At 34.4% G+C, this 21,626-nt stretch overlaps 1 protein-coding gene across 1 annotated transcript in view; it reads left to right on the top strand.

The window, feature by feature from the left end:
• Positions 1-21,626, top strand: part of EYS (eyes shut homolog) — a 1,734,738-nt gene that overhangs the window by 1,472,096 nt on the left and 241,016 nt on the right. The window contains exon 32 of the mRNA XM_061207220.1: positions 16,243-16,351. Within this exon, the coding sequence (XP_061063203.1) occupies positions 16,243-16,351 (109 nt within the window). The remainder of the gene's footprint in view (positions 1-16,242; positions 16,352-21,626) is intronic.

The raw sequence follows: 21,626 nt of genomic DNA, 5'->3' as shown, positions 1-21,626 counted from the left end.
GATGCAGAAAAAGCTTTCCACAAAATTCAACACCCATTTATGATAAACAACCCTCCAGAAAGCAGGCATAGAGGGAACTTACTTCAAAATTATAAAGGCCATATATGACAAACCCACAGCCAACACCGTTCTTAATGGTGAAAAACTGAAAACATTTCCACTAAGAGCAGGAACAAGACAGGGTTTCCCACTCTCACTGCCATTATTCAATATAGTTTTGGAAGTTTTAGCCACAACAATTAGAGATGAAAAAGAAAAAAAAAAAGAATCCAAATTAGAAAGGAAGAAGTAAAACTGTCACTGTTTGCAGATGACATAATGTTATACATAGAGAATCCTAAAGATGCTACCAGGAAACTACTAGAGCTAATCAATGAATCTGGTAAACTAGCAGGATACGAAATTAATGCACAGAAATCTCTTGCATTCCTATACACTAATGATGAAAAATCTGAAAGAGAAATTAAGGAAACACTCCCATTAACCACTGCAACAAAAAGAGTAAAATACTTAGGAACAAACCTACCTAAGGAGACAAAACACCCATATGCAGAAAACTATAAGACACTGATGAAAGAAATTAAAGATGATACAAGCAGATGGAGAGATATACCATGTTCTTTGATTGGAAGAATCAACATTGTGAAAATGATGATACTACCAAAAGAAATCTACAGATTCAATGCAATCCCTATCAAACTGCCAATGGCATTTTTCACAGAACTAGAACAAAAAATTTCACAATATGTATGGAAACACAAAAGACCCCGAATAGCCAAAGCAATCTTGAGAAAGAAAAACGGAGCTGGAGGAATCAGGCTCCCTGACTTCAGACTATACTACAAAGCTACAGTAATCAAGACAGTATGGTACTGGCACACAAACAGAAATATAGATCAATGGAACAGGATTGAAACCCCAGAGATAAACCCACACACATATGGTCACTTTATCTTTGATAAAGGAGGCAAGAATATTCAATGGAGAAAAGACAGCCTCTTCAGTAAGTGGTGCTGGGAAAACTGGATAGCTACCTGTAAAAGAATGAAGTTAGAACACTCCCTAATGCCATACACAAAAACAAATTCAAAATGGATTAAAGTCATAAATCTAAGGCCAGACACTATAAAATTCTTAGAAGAATATATAGGCAGAACACTCTATGACATAAATCACAACAAGATCCTTTTTGACCCACCTCCTAGAGAAATGGAAGTAAAAATAAAAATAAACAAATGGGACTTAAAGAAACTTAAAAGCTTTTGCACAGCAAAGGAAACCATAAACAAGACCAAAAGACAACCCTCAGAATGGGAGAAAATATTTGCAAACAAAGCAAATGACAAGGGAGTAATCTCCAAAATATACAAGCAGCACATGCAGTTCAACTTAAAAAAAACAAACAACCCAATCCAAAAATGGGCAGAAAACCTAGATAGACATTTCTACAAAGAAGATATACAGATTGCCTACAGACACATGAAAGAATACTCAACATCATTAATCATTAGAGAAATGTAAATCAAAACTACAATGAGATATCATCTCACACTGGTCAGAATGGCCATCATCAAAAAATCTAGAAACAATAAATGCTGGAGAGGGTGTGGAGAAAAGGGAACCCTCTTGCAGTGTTGGTGGGAATGCAAATTGATACAACCACTATGGAGAACAGTATGGAGGTTCCTTAAAAAATTAAAAATAGAACTACCATACGACCCAGCAATCCCACTATTGGACATATATCCTGAGAAAACCATAATTCAAAAATAATCATGTACCACAATGTTCATTGCAGCACTATTTATAATAGCCAGGACATGGAAGCAACCTATGTGTCCACCAACAGATGAATGGATAAAGAAGATGTGGCACATATATACAATGGAATATTACTCAGCCATAAAAAGAAACAAAATTGATTATTTGTAGTGAGGTGGATGGACCTAGAGTCTGTCATACAGAGTGAAGTAAGTCAGAAAGAAAAAAACTAATTCCTATATATGGAATCTAAAACAAAACAAAACCAAAAAAAATGGTTCTGAAGAACCTAGGGGCAGGACAGGAATAAAGCGCAGATGTAGAGAATGGACTTGAGGACACGGGAAGGGGGAAGGGTAAGCTGGGATGAAGTGAGAGAATGGCATGGACTTATATACACTACCAAATGTAAAATAGATAGCTAGTGGGAAGTAGCCGCATAGCGCAGGGAGATCAGCTTGGTGCTTTGTGACCACCTAGAGGGGTGGGATAGGGAGGGTGGAAGGGAGACACAAGAGGAAGGGGTTATGGGGATATATGTAAATGTATAGCTGATTCACTTTGTTATACAGCAGAAACTAACACACCATTGTAAAGCAATTATACTCCAATAAAGATGTTAAAAATTATATACATCAATTGAATAGTTGATTTAATATTGGTTAAATAGTGAGCATAATCCCCTTTGCACTTTACAGAGGTCTGTTAGAATGTTTTTATTACCCTTTTTGAATTGCAATAAATGCAGATACTAGAGTTAGATGTTTCCAACAGATTTATGTTGATTACATCTATGTTTCCTGTCAAATTAGACTACACTATGAAAATGCTAAGAAGGAAATACTCTATTGCTTTCTGATCTGTCTCTTTTTAGCCACTTCACAACTGAGATATTTGTTAAATCAAATCACTTAGATTACCTGTACATCTTAATAAAATGTCCACTGATAATGCACAATATATACATTCTAATCTCATTCATGTCTGAATTCCATTTTAACCGTTGAACACTGTTAATAGTCAAACTCTTGCCCCTTGTTTTTAGTATTGTTTCATTAAAAAAATAACAAAAACAAAAATATAACTTCTCTTCATTTGCTTATTGTGTCTGCTTTGACAAAATGCCACAAACTTGGTGGCTTGAAACAACAGAAACTTGTTCTCTCACAGTCTGGAGTCCAGAAGTTTGAAAGCAAGGTGGCAGTCGAATGACCCTCCCTCTGGGGCTTGAGGAAAATGTGTTCCTTGCCTCTTGTATCTTTGGGTCACTGCCAGCCCTCTTTGGTGTTTCCTGATTTCACTCCAATCTCCGCCTCCATCTTCAAAGTCCACCCCTGTCACTTAGGGACTGTGTAAACTTGAATAAATTACTTAACCCCTCAGTTACTGAATTTCCTCATCTTTAAATGGGAAAAATGTTTCTACTTAACTCATGGGGTGGATGTTGCTTAATATTTAAAGTACTTGGAATAATGCTTGGTTCATAATAAATGTGATGTAAATATTTATTACAGCAAATAATTCCATTATGTTTCAATGTATGAAGCCATTGCTCATAATAACAATGGACACCCCATGAAGGTTTCTACCCTATGCGATGACGATTCCAGTCTATCCTGATTAAGTGTTCTTACAATAGATTGTCCTGATTGAGTAAGTGTTCTTACAATAGATAGGAGATAGGACAAAGCAGCATGAAGGCACCAGATGTTGGACTGGGGCTCAAAAAGATGAGGAAAAAAAGCTAAAGATGAGAAAAAGATGTTTCACCATTTGTTTGTTTCTATAAGCAACAAAGCTAGGCATTCTTTGAATTCAGTACTTTCATTTTTGCCTCATGAGCCTGGCACTCAAGATGTCCCAGCTTGTGTTCTATGAGTAAGATCTCCCTGGCATTACCTGCTAACTTAGTTTGAGTGACCCTTGAAGATGTAGCACAAATCTGTCAGCTCCCCTTAGCACTAACCTACACTGCTGATCTGGTGCCTTGGTCCTGATTCCTCTGGTCTCAGTGAAAATTGACCTCTCAGAGAACGGCAGTATCTTTGCTCCCTACCCTCTGTGACAACATTCAGAAAGAACTGCTTTACCCACCTCTACCTCCCCACCACCTAACAGCTTACATAATAGACATTCATTCATTCGTCTATTGAATGAACAGATCCATTTGAAGTTGTATTTAAGATAATTTGCCTGAACACTAATTTCTTTTATGCTTTATTTTCCTAGGCAACTTTTTCTTCTATTCCTCAATATTTTACCTCATATTAAAAGCTGCCTTAAATCACTTTTGGATTAAGATTACATAATAAAATTAACATAGACCATAGGCTTTAGAACTTATTAAATTTCTTTGTCATCTTGGACCTCTGAGATTTGCAATAATTTAGTTTTCTTTTTGAACCCAGTAATATGAAACTTTCAAACCATCTCTAACTATCAGTGATTTTTCTTTCCATGTGAGATGATGTGAAGTTTGGTTCTACTTGTAGTATTTCATTTATCGTCTTCTGGAAAATTTCCAAAGGGTTTAGTGTAATTGTTTTTCTTGTCAGAAACAACACCAGAAATGTGTTGTCTCTATTGTAAGGGTGAAAAAGTACATTTTTTTTAATAATCCTGATCACTTATCCTAGTAAATACCCCCAATCTTTAAATTAGAAGTGCTCTCATGGAAGCTATTAATAAGAAATAGACTCAACATAAAGGAAGGGCTAGTCATTGTTCTTTTAACCATTAAGCCTAGATTACAGACATTCATCAGTTCCATTTATTTTCATACTGGTTGAATTTCTAAAATTTTACTTGTCTGGTTGTCTCCGAATTGAACGTTTGCTTGGGGTAAGAAATTGACTTGATTTTTCTTCTCTATCCATCAGAAATGTTAAAGATGGGAAGTCACGTGTGGCAAGGGAGTATAAGAAGGACAATTAGAGTGGGAAGTGGCATACATAAAGTTTTAGAAATCATAAAGAAAAAATTATATATAAGAATGAAAAATAGATGTACTTGCCCAGAAAAAACGAAATAAGCTAAGACAAGGGACACTTATATGGTATGCTAGCTGGCAAAGAAATATGAAAAGAAAGTATTATTGATCTGAGGCTCAGCTCACTGGGATCACACTACAGCCTTTTTACATTTAGAGTGATGAGAATGTTTACAACTTTGGTTCAGAAAGTGTTTCTGAAATTTAAATCCTGTGCATCTCTATTAATCTACTCTCACTTCATAATTTTTAAGAAAAGCTGAAATTGTTAATGAATTAATTGGATTAAACATAATATAGTATAAATATTTTAAGATTAAAATATTTTCTTTTTTAAAAATCTCAGTTAAAATGTACTGCCGGAAAAATCACATGGTATTAATAATACTAACCATATGGAAACTGGAGTATTTAGAATATAGGAAAACTACACACTCATTGTTAACATAAGAAAGAATTATCACTCACTGTAACACTTCTAAAAACATGGGACACACGTGGCCTTTTCCTGAGGAAACATGTCTTTAGCTTCACTCATAATCTAATGGACGTGAATCTCCACATGCCCATATCATCAGAATTGCTATTTGTTCAAACTTGGTAAAATAATCTATTTTTCAACAAATTGAATTTCTTCATATGCTATTTCAACTTGGGAAGCTTTAGTCTCTCAAAATAAAATGTGTATGAGAGTTCAGGTGTTGCAGAGAAAAGAATCAGGAATCAATATATTTTACTCCTGAGTTTTGATTGATTTCTCAGTGGATTGAATACAAATATACCCCCAAAATTGCTAAAAACAAATGAATTAAGACAATAGTAAGTATTAGAAATGAGGGTAAAATTAAATACTACCTGGTATTTGTAAACTGAATAAGTGTATGATTTAGGTGTAATATTCTTGGAACCTACATTCATCATCAGAGTAAATTGATCCAACCTAGATCTATAAACTAATAGATTATGAATAAAGCAGATTTCCTACTGAAATTCCAAATGAAATGCCAACAGTGGAGCTGAGCTTTGCGACTTTCAAAATGCCCTTGTTCCAAGTGAATGTTTACACCCTACTAAGAAATATTCAAGAAACTCAGTGGTGTGCTCGTAAGTGTTTAACAATCAGCTCTCAGAGGAAAAAAGGTGGGATAGTGGGTTGATTTGATTTGTAGCTTTTGTCAATTCCCCGGCATAAATACTCTCACCATAACCAATTTCAAGTTACTAACATGAATTCACTGATATGGAGTTGGGAAGACATGCAAACATCAGCTCTCATGAGCCATTGAAAGCCTGCTCCAGCATACAATGAAGGTTCTTACTATTACATTCAGATAGGTTGAAGAGAGATGTCAGGTTAAAAAATGGCAACGTTTCTGGATGCGAATTTCTATTTGTGTAGTTGTAATGTTCATTGTGTGAATGTTTTTATTAGGTAAAGATCGTAAGGGAATTTTGGCCATCTTCCCTTTCAGAGGAACTACCAGGAAACCGTGAAATCTGTAGAATATGCTGTGGGTTCCATTGTACATGACCTCAGTAGTGTAGTCAGAAGTACAGTCACAGTTCTTGGGGTATCCCTGATATCTCATGACAGTTGGCTGGACAGTTCCTTGATGACTGCTCTGGTTAATCAAGGGTGTAAATGAGGCTCCTACTTCAGTGGTCCTCAGGCATCACATATACTTTTATTAATATCAGTGCTTCACAGGATAACGACTTGGTTTTCCCAGCAATTTATTAGTAAGTATATTTGGGCTGTCTGTCAGTCAGAGGGAAGGCTAAATAAAACAGTCTAAAAACAATGACCACCTCATGGCAATCATCCAGAGACAGGAAGTCCTCATGACAGTCACGCAGTGTTCCTTGCACAAGCTGTTTGTATGGCTAGCCTGGTCACGTGGTTGATCCTCTAAACAAAAAGGGATGCTTCAGGATGCTTTGGTGTGTTTCCATTGCTTTTATTTGGCAAAGGGCATTACACTTCGGCTTTTGTGTCTGATCTTTTTTACAGTTTTCACATATGGGTTTGCTGAGTCTCACTCAGCATGTATGTGAGTGAAATGTATGGTTGTGTTGATAGGGTTGTACGGAACCATCATACTCTTCAACAGCATCTTCTTAAATTTGCTCACACAGCCATGACAATAGCATCAGACACAGGAACCAGTAAGGAAAGCTGTATGTCTCTGGACAGTTTCTTCCATATTACCTGATGTGTAATCTTTTAAATATATTTCCCATGTTTTCCTGTAGCAAACAGGGAGCTAAAACAATCACACTATCAATTAGATCCTATCTTTTTGGGGACAGATACCTTTCGGTGCCCCTGTCTCTGCCATGTACATTTACTGCCATCTGCTGTTATGAGTCTTCCAACTCAGCTATTCTTCAGAACTAACTGTCCCAATTCAACTAAAACTTTGGGCTGAACATGGAGATCATAGCTGCTAACAATCGAAGGTAACTTCTCCCAGTTATGAGCCTAGTCTGAGAAGATTTTTTAATGAAAGTTCCAAGCTGGAGCTCAGTGTGTACGCTATCCATTCTCTTCAGAGCAATAATCACAGTTGGTAAACATTAAGACTGGTATTGTATAGACAAGCTTTGTAATGAACTATAGCAGCAATAATTTTTGCACATGATCAAGGGTTTATTGCAGCACTTCTTTTCCTCTTCTTTTCTTAAGGGTTAGTATCAACAAATGACAAGGAATAGAAAAGTCTACATAAAGGTTTTAGAATGAGAACTTAAGGACACAGATTTGTGATTCTTTGGATGCAACACTTTTGGATGTGATTCTAAAAAGCTTTTGTTGAGCATTGTCAAATTTGTAAGCTTCATATGGATGGACATCATATTTAAAATGAATGCCCTTCTATATGTGCTACCATAGATGTGAAATTCTTGACCTTAGTATCATCTTTGAAAATGTTAAATTGAGTATTCTGTTAACTTACATGTTATAAATTGGCATGTATTATTGCAAGAGATTTGATTTTTCAGCACAGTGCAAAGATCTTTCAAATGCATATGTCTTTTTTTTAATAATTCCATTTGTTTTAAAGCACATTTTAAGTATAGTTTTCTCATTTAGTAAAAGTTGTCTAATTGAAAAAATACTCAAAATATAGTCAAAATAGTAAAAAACATGGTCAAATGTTATTAAGTTTGAGATTCATTTAACTGCTATCTATACTGCAAGTTATCCACATAGAGAACCTGTTCTTGCATTAATTTTTAAAGTCTAATTCAGGTAAATAAAGAAATAAACTTACTGGCAAGGTTAATTCATGTCCAAAATTTAAAATTGACAAGCTAACATCATTACTGGGTAATAGCAAAACCTAGCAACAAGAGAAAAGCACATTTATATTTTGCACATAGGAAAGCATTCAGTATTGTCATCAATTTTGTGATATTCCTTAGAAACAGTTTGTCCTGTTCAGTTTTGTTATTGCTATATCACGGCTTCAGAACTCTGTAGCTACTGCAATTATGCATGAGCACTGTTCTGTGAGCCTACAACACAGCACTACAATAGCCCTTTAAAGCATTTAATTTCATTATGATTTAATGCCAGTAACTTATAACTTCCCAATTTGAGAAATCAAACATAGGTACCTTGGAGAAGAAAAAATCCATACATCATATTTGTCTCTGGAGAGAAAACAAACTACTTTACTTATGTGCTTATGAAATATGCCACAGGAAAAAAAAATATGAGACAGATGCACTGAAATGCCTTTAGCAGAAAACAAACCAGAGATGGAAAAAGCCAAAGAAATGAATTTATATCTTGAAAAATCATAAAGGTACTTCCAAATGGTTTGTTTAATTTTTCTTCATTCTGCCTCTCAAAAATTAAAGATAACTTTATATTTACATGGTGCTCCTAAGGCAGGGACTTAGTGTGATCTTTGTCATTGTTTTCTTTTTATAAAAAATAAAGTGGAATTTCTAGTTACAATGACTCTCTACCTTCATACTTTGACACACCACCTTAGTGTCAAACACATAGCATCAATAAAGAAAGTTTAAAATAGGCTTTTGAAAATATAAAGTCTAGCTCAAAAACAGGATAAACATCTTCCCAAATGAGAAATGGACAAAAATGCAAACCAGCAAAACAGTTAATACTGCAGACCTGCCAAGATCTAGATCTAGAAACAGGGCAGTTTAGCTTCTCTAAGACAAAGGGTACAAATGACTCACTCAAGAAAACATGTGATGCTGCTAGATGGCACAACCAGTGCACAGGGACCCAGGTTCCCCCATCAACAGGCCTGCAGCCAATTAGTCAGGGGACATACCCCCAACTAGCATGCCCACAGTATTCAGCCCACCACAACAGAAGGGCCCAGGCAGCCCATAGAGGGTCATCCCTACAGCTCTATAGAGGAAAGTGTGCTGCTGGGCCCCATAGGAGGCCTCCTACATAAAGCCACTTCTCCAAGATTGATAAATGTAACCAACCTACCTAATGCATAGAAATAAACACAGAGAATTAGGCAAAATGAGGAGAGAGAGCCATATGTTTCAAAGAAACAAGACAAAACTTCAGAAAAAGAACTAAACAGTGGAGATAGGCAATCTACCTGATAAAAGTAATGATCATAAAGACACTAACTGAACTCCAGAGAGAATTGGATGAACACAGTGAGAATTTCAACAAAGAGTTAGAAAATACAAAAAAATAACCAAGCAGAGTTAAAGAATACAATAACTGATATAAATAATACACTGGAAGGAATCAGCAGTAGATTAGATGATACAGAGGACCGGATCAGCAAGCTGGAAGACAGAGCAGTGAAAAACACCCAAGCTGAACAGAAAAAAAGGAGCAAGAATTTTTAAAAATGAAAATGGTTTAAGAGTTCTCTGAGACAACGTTAAGCATACTAACATTTGCATTAAGTGGTCCCAGAAGGAGAAGAGAGGAAGAAAGGGACAAAGAACATATTTTGAAGAAATAATAAATAGATGAAAACTTCCTTAACCTGGGAAAAGAAATAGACATACAGGTCCAGAAAGCACAGAGAGCCCCAAACAAGATGAACCCAAAGAGGTCCACATTAAGACACAATATAATTAAAATGGCAAAAATTAAAGATAAAAAGAGAATCTTAAAAGCAACAAGAGAAAAACAACTAGCTATGTACAAAGGAACTCCCATAAAACTATCAGGTGATTTTTCAGCAAAAACTTTGCAGACCAGAAGAGAGTGGCACCATATATTCAAAGAGATGAAAACAAAAAAATAAAAATAAAAGAAAGAAAAAGAAATATACAACCAAGAATATGCTACCTGTCAAGGTCATCATTCAGATTTGAAGGAGAGAGAATTTTACAGGCAAGCAAAAGCTAAAAGAGTTAAGCATCATTAAACCAATCTTACAAGAAATGTTAAAAGGAGCTTATCAAAGTGGAAAGAAAAGGCAACAACTAGAGATACAAAAATGATGAAAGGAAAAACTCATTGATAAAGGCAAACATACAGTAAAGGTAGTGGAGCAACCGCACATAAAGCCAGTAGGAAGGTTGAAAGACAAAAATAGTAAAATAATCTATATCCACAATAAGTAGTTAAGGAATACACAAAATAAAAAGGTGTAAAATATGAAGTCAAAAGCATTAAATGTGGGACTTCCCTGGTGGTGCAGTGGTTAAGAATCCACCTGCCAATGCAGGGGACAAAGGTTCGAGCCCTGGTCCAGGAAGATCCAACATGCTGTGGAACAACCAAGCCTGTGCACCACAACTACTGAGCCTGCACTCTACAGCCCACAAGCCACAACTGCTGAGACTGCATGTTGCAACTACTGAAGCCCACGCACCTAGAGCCCATGCTATGCAACAAGAGAAGCCACTGCAATGAGAAGCTCGTGCACTGCATTGAAGAGTAGCCCCCGCTCACCACAACTAGAGAAAGCCCGCATGCAGCAACAAAGACCCAATGCAACCAAAAAAGTAATTAATTAATTAATTAATTAATTTTTTAAAACACATTGTTTAAAAAAAAAACATTAAATGTGCTGGGGGTTAAAAATGCAGGTTGTTAGAATGCATTCAAACTTAAGAGATTATCAAATTTAAATAGTCACATATTATATTATATATGAAACTCATGGTAACCACAAACCCAAAACCTATATAGATATGCACGCACACACACACAAAAAAAAAAAAAAAAATAGGAAGGAATGCAAACATAACACTAAAGACAGTCATCAAGTCACTAAAGAGAGCAAAAAAAGTAGAAAGGGACAAAAAAGAACTACAAAAACAACCTGAAAACAATTAACAAAATGACAATTAGTACATACCTATCAATAATTACTTTTAGTGTAAATGGAATAAATGTTCCAATAAAAAGCCATAATGATTAAGGGATCAACTACATAACAGATTACATAATGATAAAGGGATCAATCCAACAAAAAGATATAACAATTGTAAATATATATGCACCCAACATAGGAGTACATAAATACATAATGCAATATTAACAAATATGGAGCAAAATTGACAGTAATACAATAATAATAGGGAACTTTAACATCCCACTTACATCAATGAACAGACAGAAAATCAATAAGGAAACACTAGCCTTAAACGACTCATTTGATCAAACTGTATTAATAGTTATATAAAGAACATACTGTCCCAAAACAGCAGAATTCATTCTTTTCCATTGCACATGAAACATTCTCCAAGATGATCACATGCTAGGTCACAAAACAAGTTTCAGTAAATTTTAAAAATTCAAATCATATCAAGCACCTTTTCCAAACACAAGTCAATGAGACTAGAAATCAACTGCAAGAAAAAAAACTGCAAAAAACACAAACATGTGGAGACTAAATCATATGTTACTAAATAACCAATGGGTCACTGAAGAAATCAAAGAAGAAATTTAAAAATACCTAAAGACAAGTGAAAATTATCACACAATGATCCAAAAATCTATGGAACACAACAAAAACATTTCTAAATGGGAAGTTTATAGCAATACAAGTCTACCTCAGGAAACAAGAAAAATCTTAAGTAAACAACCTAACCTTACACTTAATGGAACTAGAGAAGGAAAACCAACCCCAAGTTAGTAGAAGGAAAGAAGCCACAGAGATCAGAGCAAAAATTTTTTTTAAAAAAAAGGAATCAATGAAAGTAAGACCTGGTTCCTTGAAAAGAGAAACAAAATTGATAAAACTTTAGCCATATTCATGAAGAAAAAAAGAGAGAGGACCCAAATTAATAAAATTAGAAATGAAAAAGAATTTACAATTGACACCACAGAAATACAAAGGATCATAAGAGATTACTATGAACAATTATGTGCCATTAAGATGGATTTTATTTTAAATGGGGATTAAGAGGTACAAACCTCCAATTATAGAATAAATAAGGCACAAAGATGCAAACAACATAAGGAATATGGTCAATAATATTGTAATGACTTTGTATGGGGAGAGATGGTTACTAGACTTTTGATGGTGATCATTTTGTAACATATGCAAATGTCAAATCATTATGTAGTACACCTGAAACTAACATAATATTGTATGTCAACCATATTTCAATTAAAAAAAAAACATGCAACAGATACATATATACAAAGAGAGAGAGAGAGAGAGCCTGTCATCTGGAATTCTGACCTTTAGCAAACTGCCAGCTCAGGAAGAAAATATAATGCAACTGAAGTATTGTGAGCAGAAGTGCACCAAATAATCTCTCTCAGCTTTGTGAATGGACCTGTGGACCATCAATATCACCATAGGCCAGAACTACTCAAATATCCAGAATCCAAAATTCTAGTTTAGGTGCTCAGAGGACCAGGTAGCATTCTCATTAGGGCAGGCAGAGTTGAGTGCAGCACAAGAGCACAGGAGAAAGAGAATAGGAGTGCAGAAAAAAAGAGAAAAACAAAAATACTTTTGACTCAAAATGAGCCTAAACAACACAATACCAAAACACATGACAACAGTGAGAAAGGAAACAAGCAAATCAGCAAATAGAGCATGAATCACTCTAGATAAAATTACTTTTATGGAAAAGTCTGACAAAAACTTTAAAATAAGTATTTTTAGAATACTAGAGAGCACAAATGAATAATATTCATTTTAAAAAAAGAAATTACAAAAGCAAAACAGGCATAAATTAAACACCAAAAAACATGGAAAAGATTCAAAATCTTGGGAATAAAAGATTATATTTATTGAAAATTAAAACTCAACATGCAGACCACTGGGGGGAAAAAACTGGTGTCTAGGGAGAATACAGGACAGAGAATTAAGAAAATGTTCTAAGAAGTGAAAGCAAGATTTAAAAATTTAGAGGACATTTTAATAGGCTTCCAAAAAATGTCTAATATGGGTTCTAGAAAAACTCTATAATAAGAGATTTCAGAGAATGTCAAAAAGCAATATTTGAGGTGATTCAGGTGAGAATTTTCCAAAATTGAAGGAATACATAATTCTTGAGATCAGAAGTGTACTCAGAGTATTAAGAAGGATAAATAATGATTAATCCATCCCTAGATGCATTATCACAATTAAAGAGAAGATCTTAAAGCTGCCAAAAAGAAAAGCTAAAGTAACAAAAGAACAGCTTTTAAGCGTTTTTTTTTTACTGACTTCACATCAGCAGTAGAATGCAACAAATAATTAGCTACTGTTTAAAGTTCTTTAAAAAAAATCTAAAATTTTATACATTTTTAAACTATTATTCAAGGGTGATATGACTCTGAATTTACTACCCATAAATTCTCATTACGAGAACTATTTAAATTGTATTTAGCAAGAAGATAGACAGATAGAGATAGGTATACCTAGAAGGAAGGTATGGAATCCAGGAAAACAGAAGAATGTCAATAAAGTATTTAATTCTTGATTGCTTTTTATAAAAACTGAACTTATCGTTTAAGAGGTGAAACTGAAAAATATTGTATATTCAATGTCCAAAATTTAGAAAATACAAATAAGCAAAAGAGACAAATTGAAAAATCATTCTCATTCCCAGCATGCAGAGATAGCCACAGATAATGTTAGTGAAAGTAATTCTGGTATTATCTCCATGCATATTTTCATAAAAATAATATATCATCTAAATTGCCTTATTTCTTCTATTTTATACAAATATCTTCTATGCCATTAAATATTATTCTACAACTCCTGTTGAAAAGCTGGATAACATTCAATTATATAAAATTTCTTGGTTGGTAATTAAATCCACGCTCTGTTGTTTACATTTTTACAACCTTCTCTTGGTTTTGGATATCCTAAACTTCCAGTTTGAGCAGAATCTTCTAAAAAATTTTAAATAAATTGTATTTTCCAAATCAGACTGTTTTTACCAAATTGTTTAGCAAGCATACCTAAAGACTATAAGTCTAAAAAATAAGAATGTTAAAGACACTGAAAAAAAATGTCTGTTGCATCAAATTTTAATTTTTAAAATAATTCAACCTAAGTGTTTGATTTTGATTCCATTACAAGCAATATTAGTAAAAGTAGATGAACATTTCAACTTGACTGTGTAATTTTTTTCATAAAAATCTCTTTAGAGATCCCTGTCTAGCCAGCAAATAATTGGTTTAACTTTGGATTTTAATATTAGCACTGAACGATTTATGTGTACATTAAATAATGTGATTCTCACCAACCATTTATGAGCTAAGAATGATTATTTCTCTTCTGTGGATAATCACACTTCAGGGAAGAAAGGTTAAGTGGTTTGCCTAAGATCACTCAGCCAGGCAATGGATTATCTCAAAATATAATCCTTGAGTCTTTAAATCGTTAGACTCGGTTGGCCTCAGCAATACTTGCAAGACATAACGGATATGCACGTAGATTTTTCCTCAAATGATTTATGTGGCATAAAGTCTAATTTGTTTATAGAGCTTTTTTTTTTTTTTGGTTCTTATGACAGAATTTGGTCTGTAAGCAGATATAAGGCATTGTAAAAATGAACCTGATAAGAATTCACATGTGGGAAAATCTCTGGTTAAATTAGAGTATCAATTTCCAAAATAGAACCTAGATGAAGCAGATAATAGAATCAGCCATTTGGCGGAAGGGTCAAGGGAAGAAAGGCAGGAGGTAACAGAAAGCAGATGGAGTAGAGTGACTTCTTTTGTAGAACTGCAGTTCAGGGTTAGCTTTTAACAAGTTCTAAGTGAAGTAATAAGAGAGCTTATTATTTCTTAATAAGGACATGTGCATCCCTGACAGCTATTCCCCCATCTCCAGTATAAAATGTCTGTATAAACCCACATCAACTACAATGGCAAATGTGCCTCGTGTGTACCTTCGATATAAAGTTCACGCAAATGGGACTCTAAGAGATTATTCCTAGAACTTAAGAATTTTGATCAGTGATCGATCTATGCTCGTTTGCCAGAAACTTCCTTCGTTTTAGCTCTGAAAAGTCCTGTGACCTGGAACACCTCTCAGTCCTGAGCATACCGGGGCCGTTGGTCAAAATTAAAATAAAAACTAATTGTGTTCACTGTCCAAAATTTAGAAAATACAAATAAGCAAAAATGTACATTAAAATTATTAGTGGGAACCTGCTGTATAGCACAGGGAGCTCAGCTCAGTGCTCTGTGGTGACCTAGATGGGAGGGATGCGGGAGTGGGAGGGAGGACTAAGAGGGAGGGGATATATGTATACATATAGCTGATTCACTTCATTGTACAGCAGAAGCTAACACAACATCATAAAGCAACTATACCCCAGTTAAAAAAAATTATTCATACTTTCATCATGCAGAGATAGCCACTGAATTGTCTTTTAAAATTCTGTTTTAAAAGTATGTCAAGTACTTCCGTATGTGTACCTTTTCATTTGATTGCATCGTTCTATAAACTCTGATAAATTTTCAACTGTGTATTGACCATTTCTGCCACTCATTCTACAAATTCCCTTAACCTTCTACTCTTGGTTATCTCTGAGACAGAGTACTAGCTGGTATATTAGCAGCTTGCCTTCTGAGTTCTGATAACTGTATCGCAGGGTAATCTCACAGCTCCAGGGTATGCAGCCATTCATTTCTTATTCCATTTCTATCTCCCCCATAGGCCAGGGAAGGGAAATTTCTACCTAGGGAGTTTAGCATCATTTAACATCAATGTTACGTGTCCAACAATCTCCTACATGAATGAGAACATATGTCAACCATAGTGAGCACTTAAAAGTTATCAATAACTACTCATACACAGAAAGCTCTTTTTGTTCTGTGTGGGTTTAACTTTCTGAAAGCATTTCAACTCCTGATTTAAAGACAGGAGGAGAGAAGGAAAATAAAATGCAATGTTAGAAAAGAAATATATCTTTATCTATCCTAAAATGTTCAGACTTGGTTGAGACGATATTTTAGAATTACTGTGATCCAGAATTTACCTCTCTCTTTGGAGTACTTATCTATGTGCAAATTATCCTGTTCTTACCAATAACACATACAGTAATGGCCTCTTCCATTTTATTTCTAGCTACACAATGCCTGTTAGCAGCCCTAAGGTTGCTTGTATGATTGAAATGGCTGCAGATGGAAAACCTCCAATACGGAAAGAAGACACCAAGATACCTCATGTGTCCCAGGTAGATATGCAAATATCCAGTTTCAAACATTACTAAGTGTACCCTCAATATTTCAAAGTGTTTAAGTTACTAAGCATTAATCATATTTCTTTAGAGAACAGATTCCTTGTAAAAAGCTCTCAACAAAACACCAGAATATTCATCTCTGATTCTTTAGGTATAATTAAATATATTTAATACTGCCTGTCACTATAAAAGTTTTATTAAATTTAACAACTCTCACACTTTGCATATAATATGCTTTATTTTAATAAAACAGGTCAGGAATGGGGAAAGATTAGCAAGATACAAAACAGTGCTTAAAAACTTACATTTTTATAGTCTATGCTAGTGCTTGCATTATGCTGTTTAAAGTCCCTTCTCAGAGTTTTAGATTTACAGGAAACTTTTCTTAGAAACAGTGAATGAAGCTAAATTGAAAGAAGAGAGGATGTCTGTCCCGCCAGAGACAAGGCAATTTGCTGAATTCTTTTCATGTTAATGATGTTGTTGGCTACATGCTTCTTAGTATGACTTTACAGCAATACATTTAAGATAAAGAATTTCTGGTCCATTTGATCATCATGGAGAGTTAATTTGTATAATTAGAGCTCCAAAATGCTAATTTTGGTACACAGTAAAGTTGGAAATGTGTAGTGCCCTAATGAATTGGAAATTTCCTTTTATTTCTATTTTTTCTGGGTAGTATCCTGTTGAGTGTATACAAGCATCCAAAAGAAGCACATAGGAATATCTAACATTTGCATAAATATATTACATTTTCCAAATTATGGCCATATATATTATCTCATCTATCTTCGCAAGAACCCTCCAAAGAGTGATTACCCTTTTTATAAGGCTAAGGAAACTGAATGTCAGATGTCTAAAATTTCATGGTGAAAAAGAAAGAGACTTGATCCCTGGTTTTCTGATTCCCAACCTTTTTTGTTCCCTTCTAATACACTTTACCGCTCCTCATTTGCTGATGCAGCGATTCAAAACTGTCGAGTGGATTGTCAGGATAGGTATGAAATTGGTTTCTCTGTTGTAAAAAGTAATGCTAGATCCCAAGATGACCAAATATTTAGATTCATGACATGGAATATTCAAATGGTGGAAAATATATGAAACACTCATAGTTTTGTGAAAAATACAATGTAAAGCAGCCAGTGTGATTTTTATCTTTATTAATTCCTTATAGTCATCCACTTTTTATATTGAGAACTCCATATTTTCTTATGAATAACATATAATATGTTATAACATAAACATTAATGAATTATATCTTAATTCATAGAATTCAACTTGTTCAATAAATGTCATTTGTTGTTGAAAACGATAGATACATGTGTGACAAATAAGTCTCCTCACATTTTAGGTTGACTGAAAGCCCATCCTCACACAGAGACTACAGTTTATGATTTAAACTGAAAAGAATTTGGATAGTTTTAGGGTGGTAAACAGAGAGATGCACTTAGGCTCTCTAAAGCTTGTTTACAACACTCTGCCTCTTTATGTTCATCCCAACTCAAGTGCTCCGAAGTCTGAGGGGATCACTTCCACCTTCGAAAGCAGGTTAACCCCATAGCTCGGCACCCACTGTGGTGAGCTTCTCACAGACTAGACCCCAGTCCTGGACTTGTCCCTAGCAGCCTCCAGGCCAGCTCTCCATTTTTTTGTGTGAATTATACATTTTGCTACTCCCTTTTCCTCTCTTATTACGGTGAGAGGATGGTGGAAATTTGTGGAATAGGATATAAGCATTGAGGATTTTGTGAGCTGAAGCCACTTAAATTTTAGTCATAGACTTTGGCCAAAACAATTAAAAACAGGTTCTAGCTCTGTCTCTGCTCATTGTAATCTAGTAGGAATTGTTATGTATATAAATTACCATTATGTACAGAATGGTACTTTTCAGAACATTAACCTATAACAAAGCCAGACCAAAACCAAGAGAATTAAATCCAAAATTATATTATAGATTGGATAAAAGAAACACACATTAACTTAGAATTTTTTGGGTAATTTTGAAAGTAAAGAATAAAAATCTCTCCTTAATACTGTTACCAATAACAGCTAACACATAGAGCACTGTGTCCCAGACACAGTTCTAAGAACTTTTTATACTTTAACTCATTTAATCCATACCAAAAAAAAAAAAAAAAACCTATGAGGTAAATGCTATCTTCTCCAAATAAAGAGGAGTAAAGTTAAGGCAAAGAGAGGTTAAGTTTCTTGCCCAAGGACGCACAGCTATTCTGGGATTCACATGCAGACATTCACACTAAAGAACCCATGCTTTTAACCAACACTATGCTGCCTCACAACCTTTGAAATGGTGTTCTCCCTTAATCATTCTATTGCAACTCTTAACTCTTTATGTAATTCTCACTTATTGTGTGCTATTATTTTCATTTTTACGGTGATAAAGAACCACATACTATAAGATTTATCCTCTTAACAAATTTTTAAGTATACTGTAAAATACTGTTATCTGTAGGCACATTGTTGCATCTTGCATGACTGAAACTTTATACCCATAGAACAGCAACTCCCCATTTCCCTCTCCAACCAGCCTGTGGCAACCGTCATTCTACTTTCTGCTTCTAAGACTGTGACTACCCCAGAGACCTCATATAAGTGGAATCACCCAGTACTTTTCCTTCTGAGGCTGGCTCATTTCACTCAGCCTAATGTCCTCAAGGTTCTTCCATGTTGTAGCATATGATAAGATTTCCTTCTTTCATAAGGCTGAATAATATTACACTGCATGTATATACTGTGCTTTCTTTATCCATTCATCCACCGATGGACATTTAGATTGTTTACACCTCTTGGCTATTGTGAATAATGTACAATGAACATGAAAGTGCAAATATTTCTTCAAGATCTGTTTTTGATTCTTTTGGATAAACCCAGAAATGGAATTGGTAGATCATATAGTTCTATTTTTAATTTTTTAAAATTAAACCCTCATACTGTTATCCATGGCAGCTGCACCATTTTACATTCTCTCCAACAGTGCAGAAAAGTTCCAATTTCTTCACAGCCTTGTCAACACTTGTTACTTTGGTTGTTTTTTTATAATGACCACCCTAACAAATGTGAGGTGGTATCTCATTATGATTTTGATTTGCATTTCTCTGATGAGTAGTGATATTGAGCATCTTTTCATATACCTTTTACATATGCCATTTGTATGTTTTCTTTGGAGAAATGTCTGTTCAAGTCCTTCTTTTCCTAGTTTGTTGAGTCTTTTTATCATGAAACAAGGTTGAATTTAGTCAAATGGTTTTTCTTCATCTACCGAGATGATGATGTGAGTTTTATCCTTTGTTCTGTTAATGTGGTATGTCACATTTATTGATTTTTGTATGTTGAACCACCCTTTCATCACAGGGATAAACTTCACTTGGTCATGGTGTATGATTCTTTTACTGTGCTCTTGAATTTGGTTTGTTAGTATTTTATTTAAGATTTGCATCTATATTCATCAGGTGTATGAGCTTGTAGTTTTCTTTTTTCATAGTGTCTTTTTCTATCTTTGGTATCAGGATAATGCTGGCCTTATAGAATGAGTTTGGAAGTGTTCATTCCTCTTCAATTTTTGAAAAATCTGGAAAAGATCAGTATTAATTCTTCTTTAAATATTTTGCAGAATTTTTCAGTGAAGACATCTGGTATTGGGCTTTCTTTGTTGGGAGGTTTTTGATTACTGGTTCATTCTCCGTATTGATCTGTTCAGCTTTTCTCTTTGTGATTCAGTCTTGGTATGTTGTATGTTTTTAGGAATTTATCCATTTCTCCTGGGTTATCCAACTTGTTGGTGTATAATTGTTCATAGTCATCTCTATAATCTGTATTATTTCTGTGACATCAGTTGTAATGTTGTCTCTTTCATTTCTGATTTTATTTGAGTCTTCTCTCTTTTTCTTTAATTAGTGTAGCTAAAGGTTTGTCAATTTTGTTGATCTTTTCAGAAAAACAACTCTTAGTTTTGTTAATTTTTTTCTACTGTTTTTCTATTCTCTTATTTATTTCTGCTCTATTGTTATATAATTTCATTCCTTTTGCTAATTTTGGACTTAGTTTGTTCTTCTTTGTCTAGTTCTATGAAGCGTAAAGTTGGATTGATTTGAGATCTTTCTTTTTAGTGAAAGTGTTTACTGCTATAAACTTCCCTCAGTACTGCTTTTGCTACATCTCATAATTTTTGGCACGTTGTGTTTTCATTTGTCTGAAGATATTTTCCAAATTCTCTTTTGATTTCTTCTTTGACCCATTGGTTGTTTAAGGGCGCATTGTTTAATTTGCACCTATTTGTGAATTTTCCATTTTTTCCTTCTGCTATTGATATCTAGTTTTATTCCAGTGTGGGTGGAAAAAATACTTGGTATGATTTCAATCTTCTTAAATTTGTTAAAATTTGTTTTGTGACCTAACATGTAATCTATCCTGGTTAACGTTGCAGTGTGCTTAAGAAGAATGTGTATTCTGCTGCTGTCAGATGGAATGTTCTATATGTCTGTTAGGTCTATTGGTTCGATAGTGTTGTTCAAGTCCTCTGTTTTCTTATTATTTTCTATATGAATGTTCTATCCCTTATTGAAAGTGGGATATTAAAATCTCATTCTATTATTGTACTGTCCATTTCTCCCTTAGTTCTGTCAATGTTTGTTTCATATATGTGAGTGTTCTGGTGTCAGGTGCATATATATTTATAATTATTGTATCTTCCTGGTCAATTGATTCTACTATCATTATATAATGTCATTCTTTGTCCCTTGTTGACTGAAGTCTATTTTGTCTGATATAAGTGTAGCCACTGCTGCAATGTTTTGGTTACCATTTGCATGAAATATCTTTTTTCATCCTTTTGCTTTCAGACTATGTGTGTCCTCAAATCAAAAGTAAGTCTCTTATAACAGAATATAGTTGGATCTTGTTTTTTTTTAATCTTTTTTTATTCATTCAGCCACTTCATGTTTTTTGACAGGGAGTTTACTCCATTTATATCTAAAGTAATTACTGATAAATACTTGCTATTTCCATTTCAATCATTGTTTTCTGCCTGGCTTCCCCCCCCCCCCCACTCTTTTCCTCTCTTGCTCTCTTCCTTTGTGTTTTATTGATTTTTTTTAGTAACATACTTTGATTCCTTTCTTATTTTCTTTTTTGTATCTTCTCTAGACATTTTCTTCTGGTTATCATAAGTTACCACAGAACATCTATAGTTATAACAATCTATTTTAAGCTGTTAGCAACCTAACTTCAATTGCATACAAAAACTCTAACC

This window comes from Eubalaena glacialis, chromosome 12, assembly GCF_028564815.1.
Source record: "Eubalaena glacialis isolate mEubGla1 chromosome 12, mEubGla1.1.hap2.+ XY, whole genome shotgun sequence".
Classification (NCBI taxonomy): domain Eukaryota; kingdom Metazoa; phylum Chordata; class Mammalia; order Artiodactyla; family Balaenidae; genus Eubalaena; species Eubalaena glacialis.
Note: the sequence above shows the minus strand (reverse complement) of the source record. Positions and strands in the feature narration are given on the sequence as shown.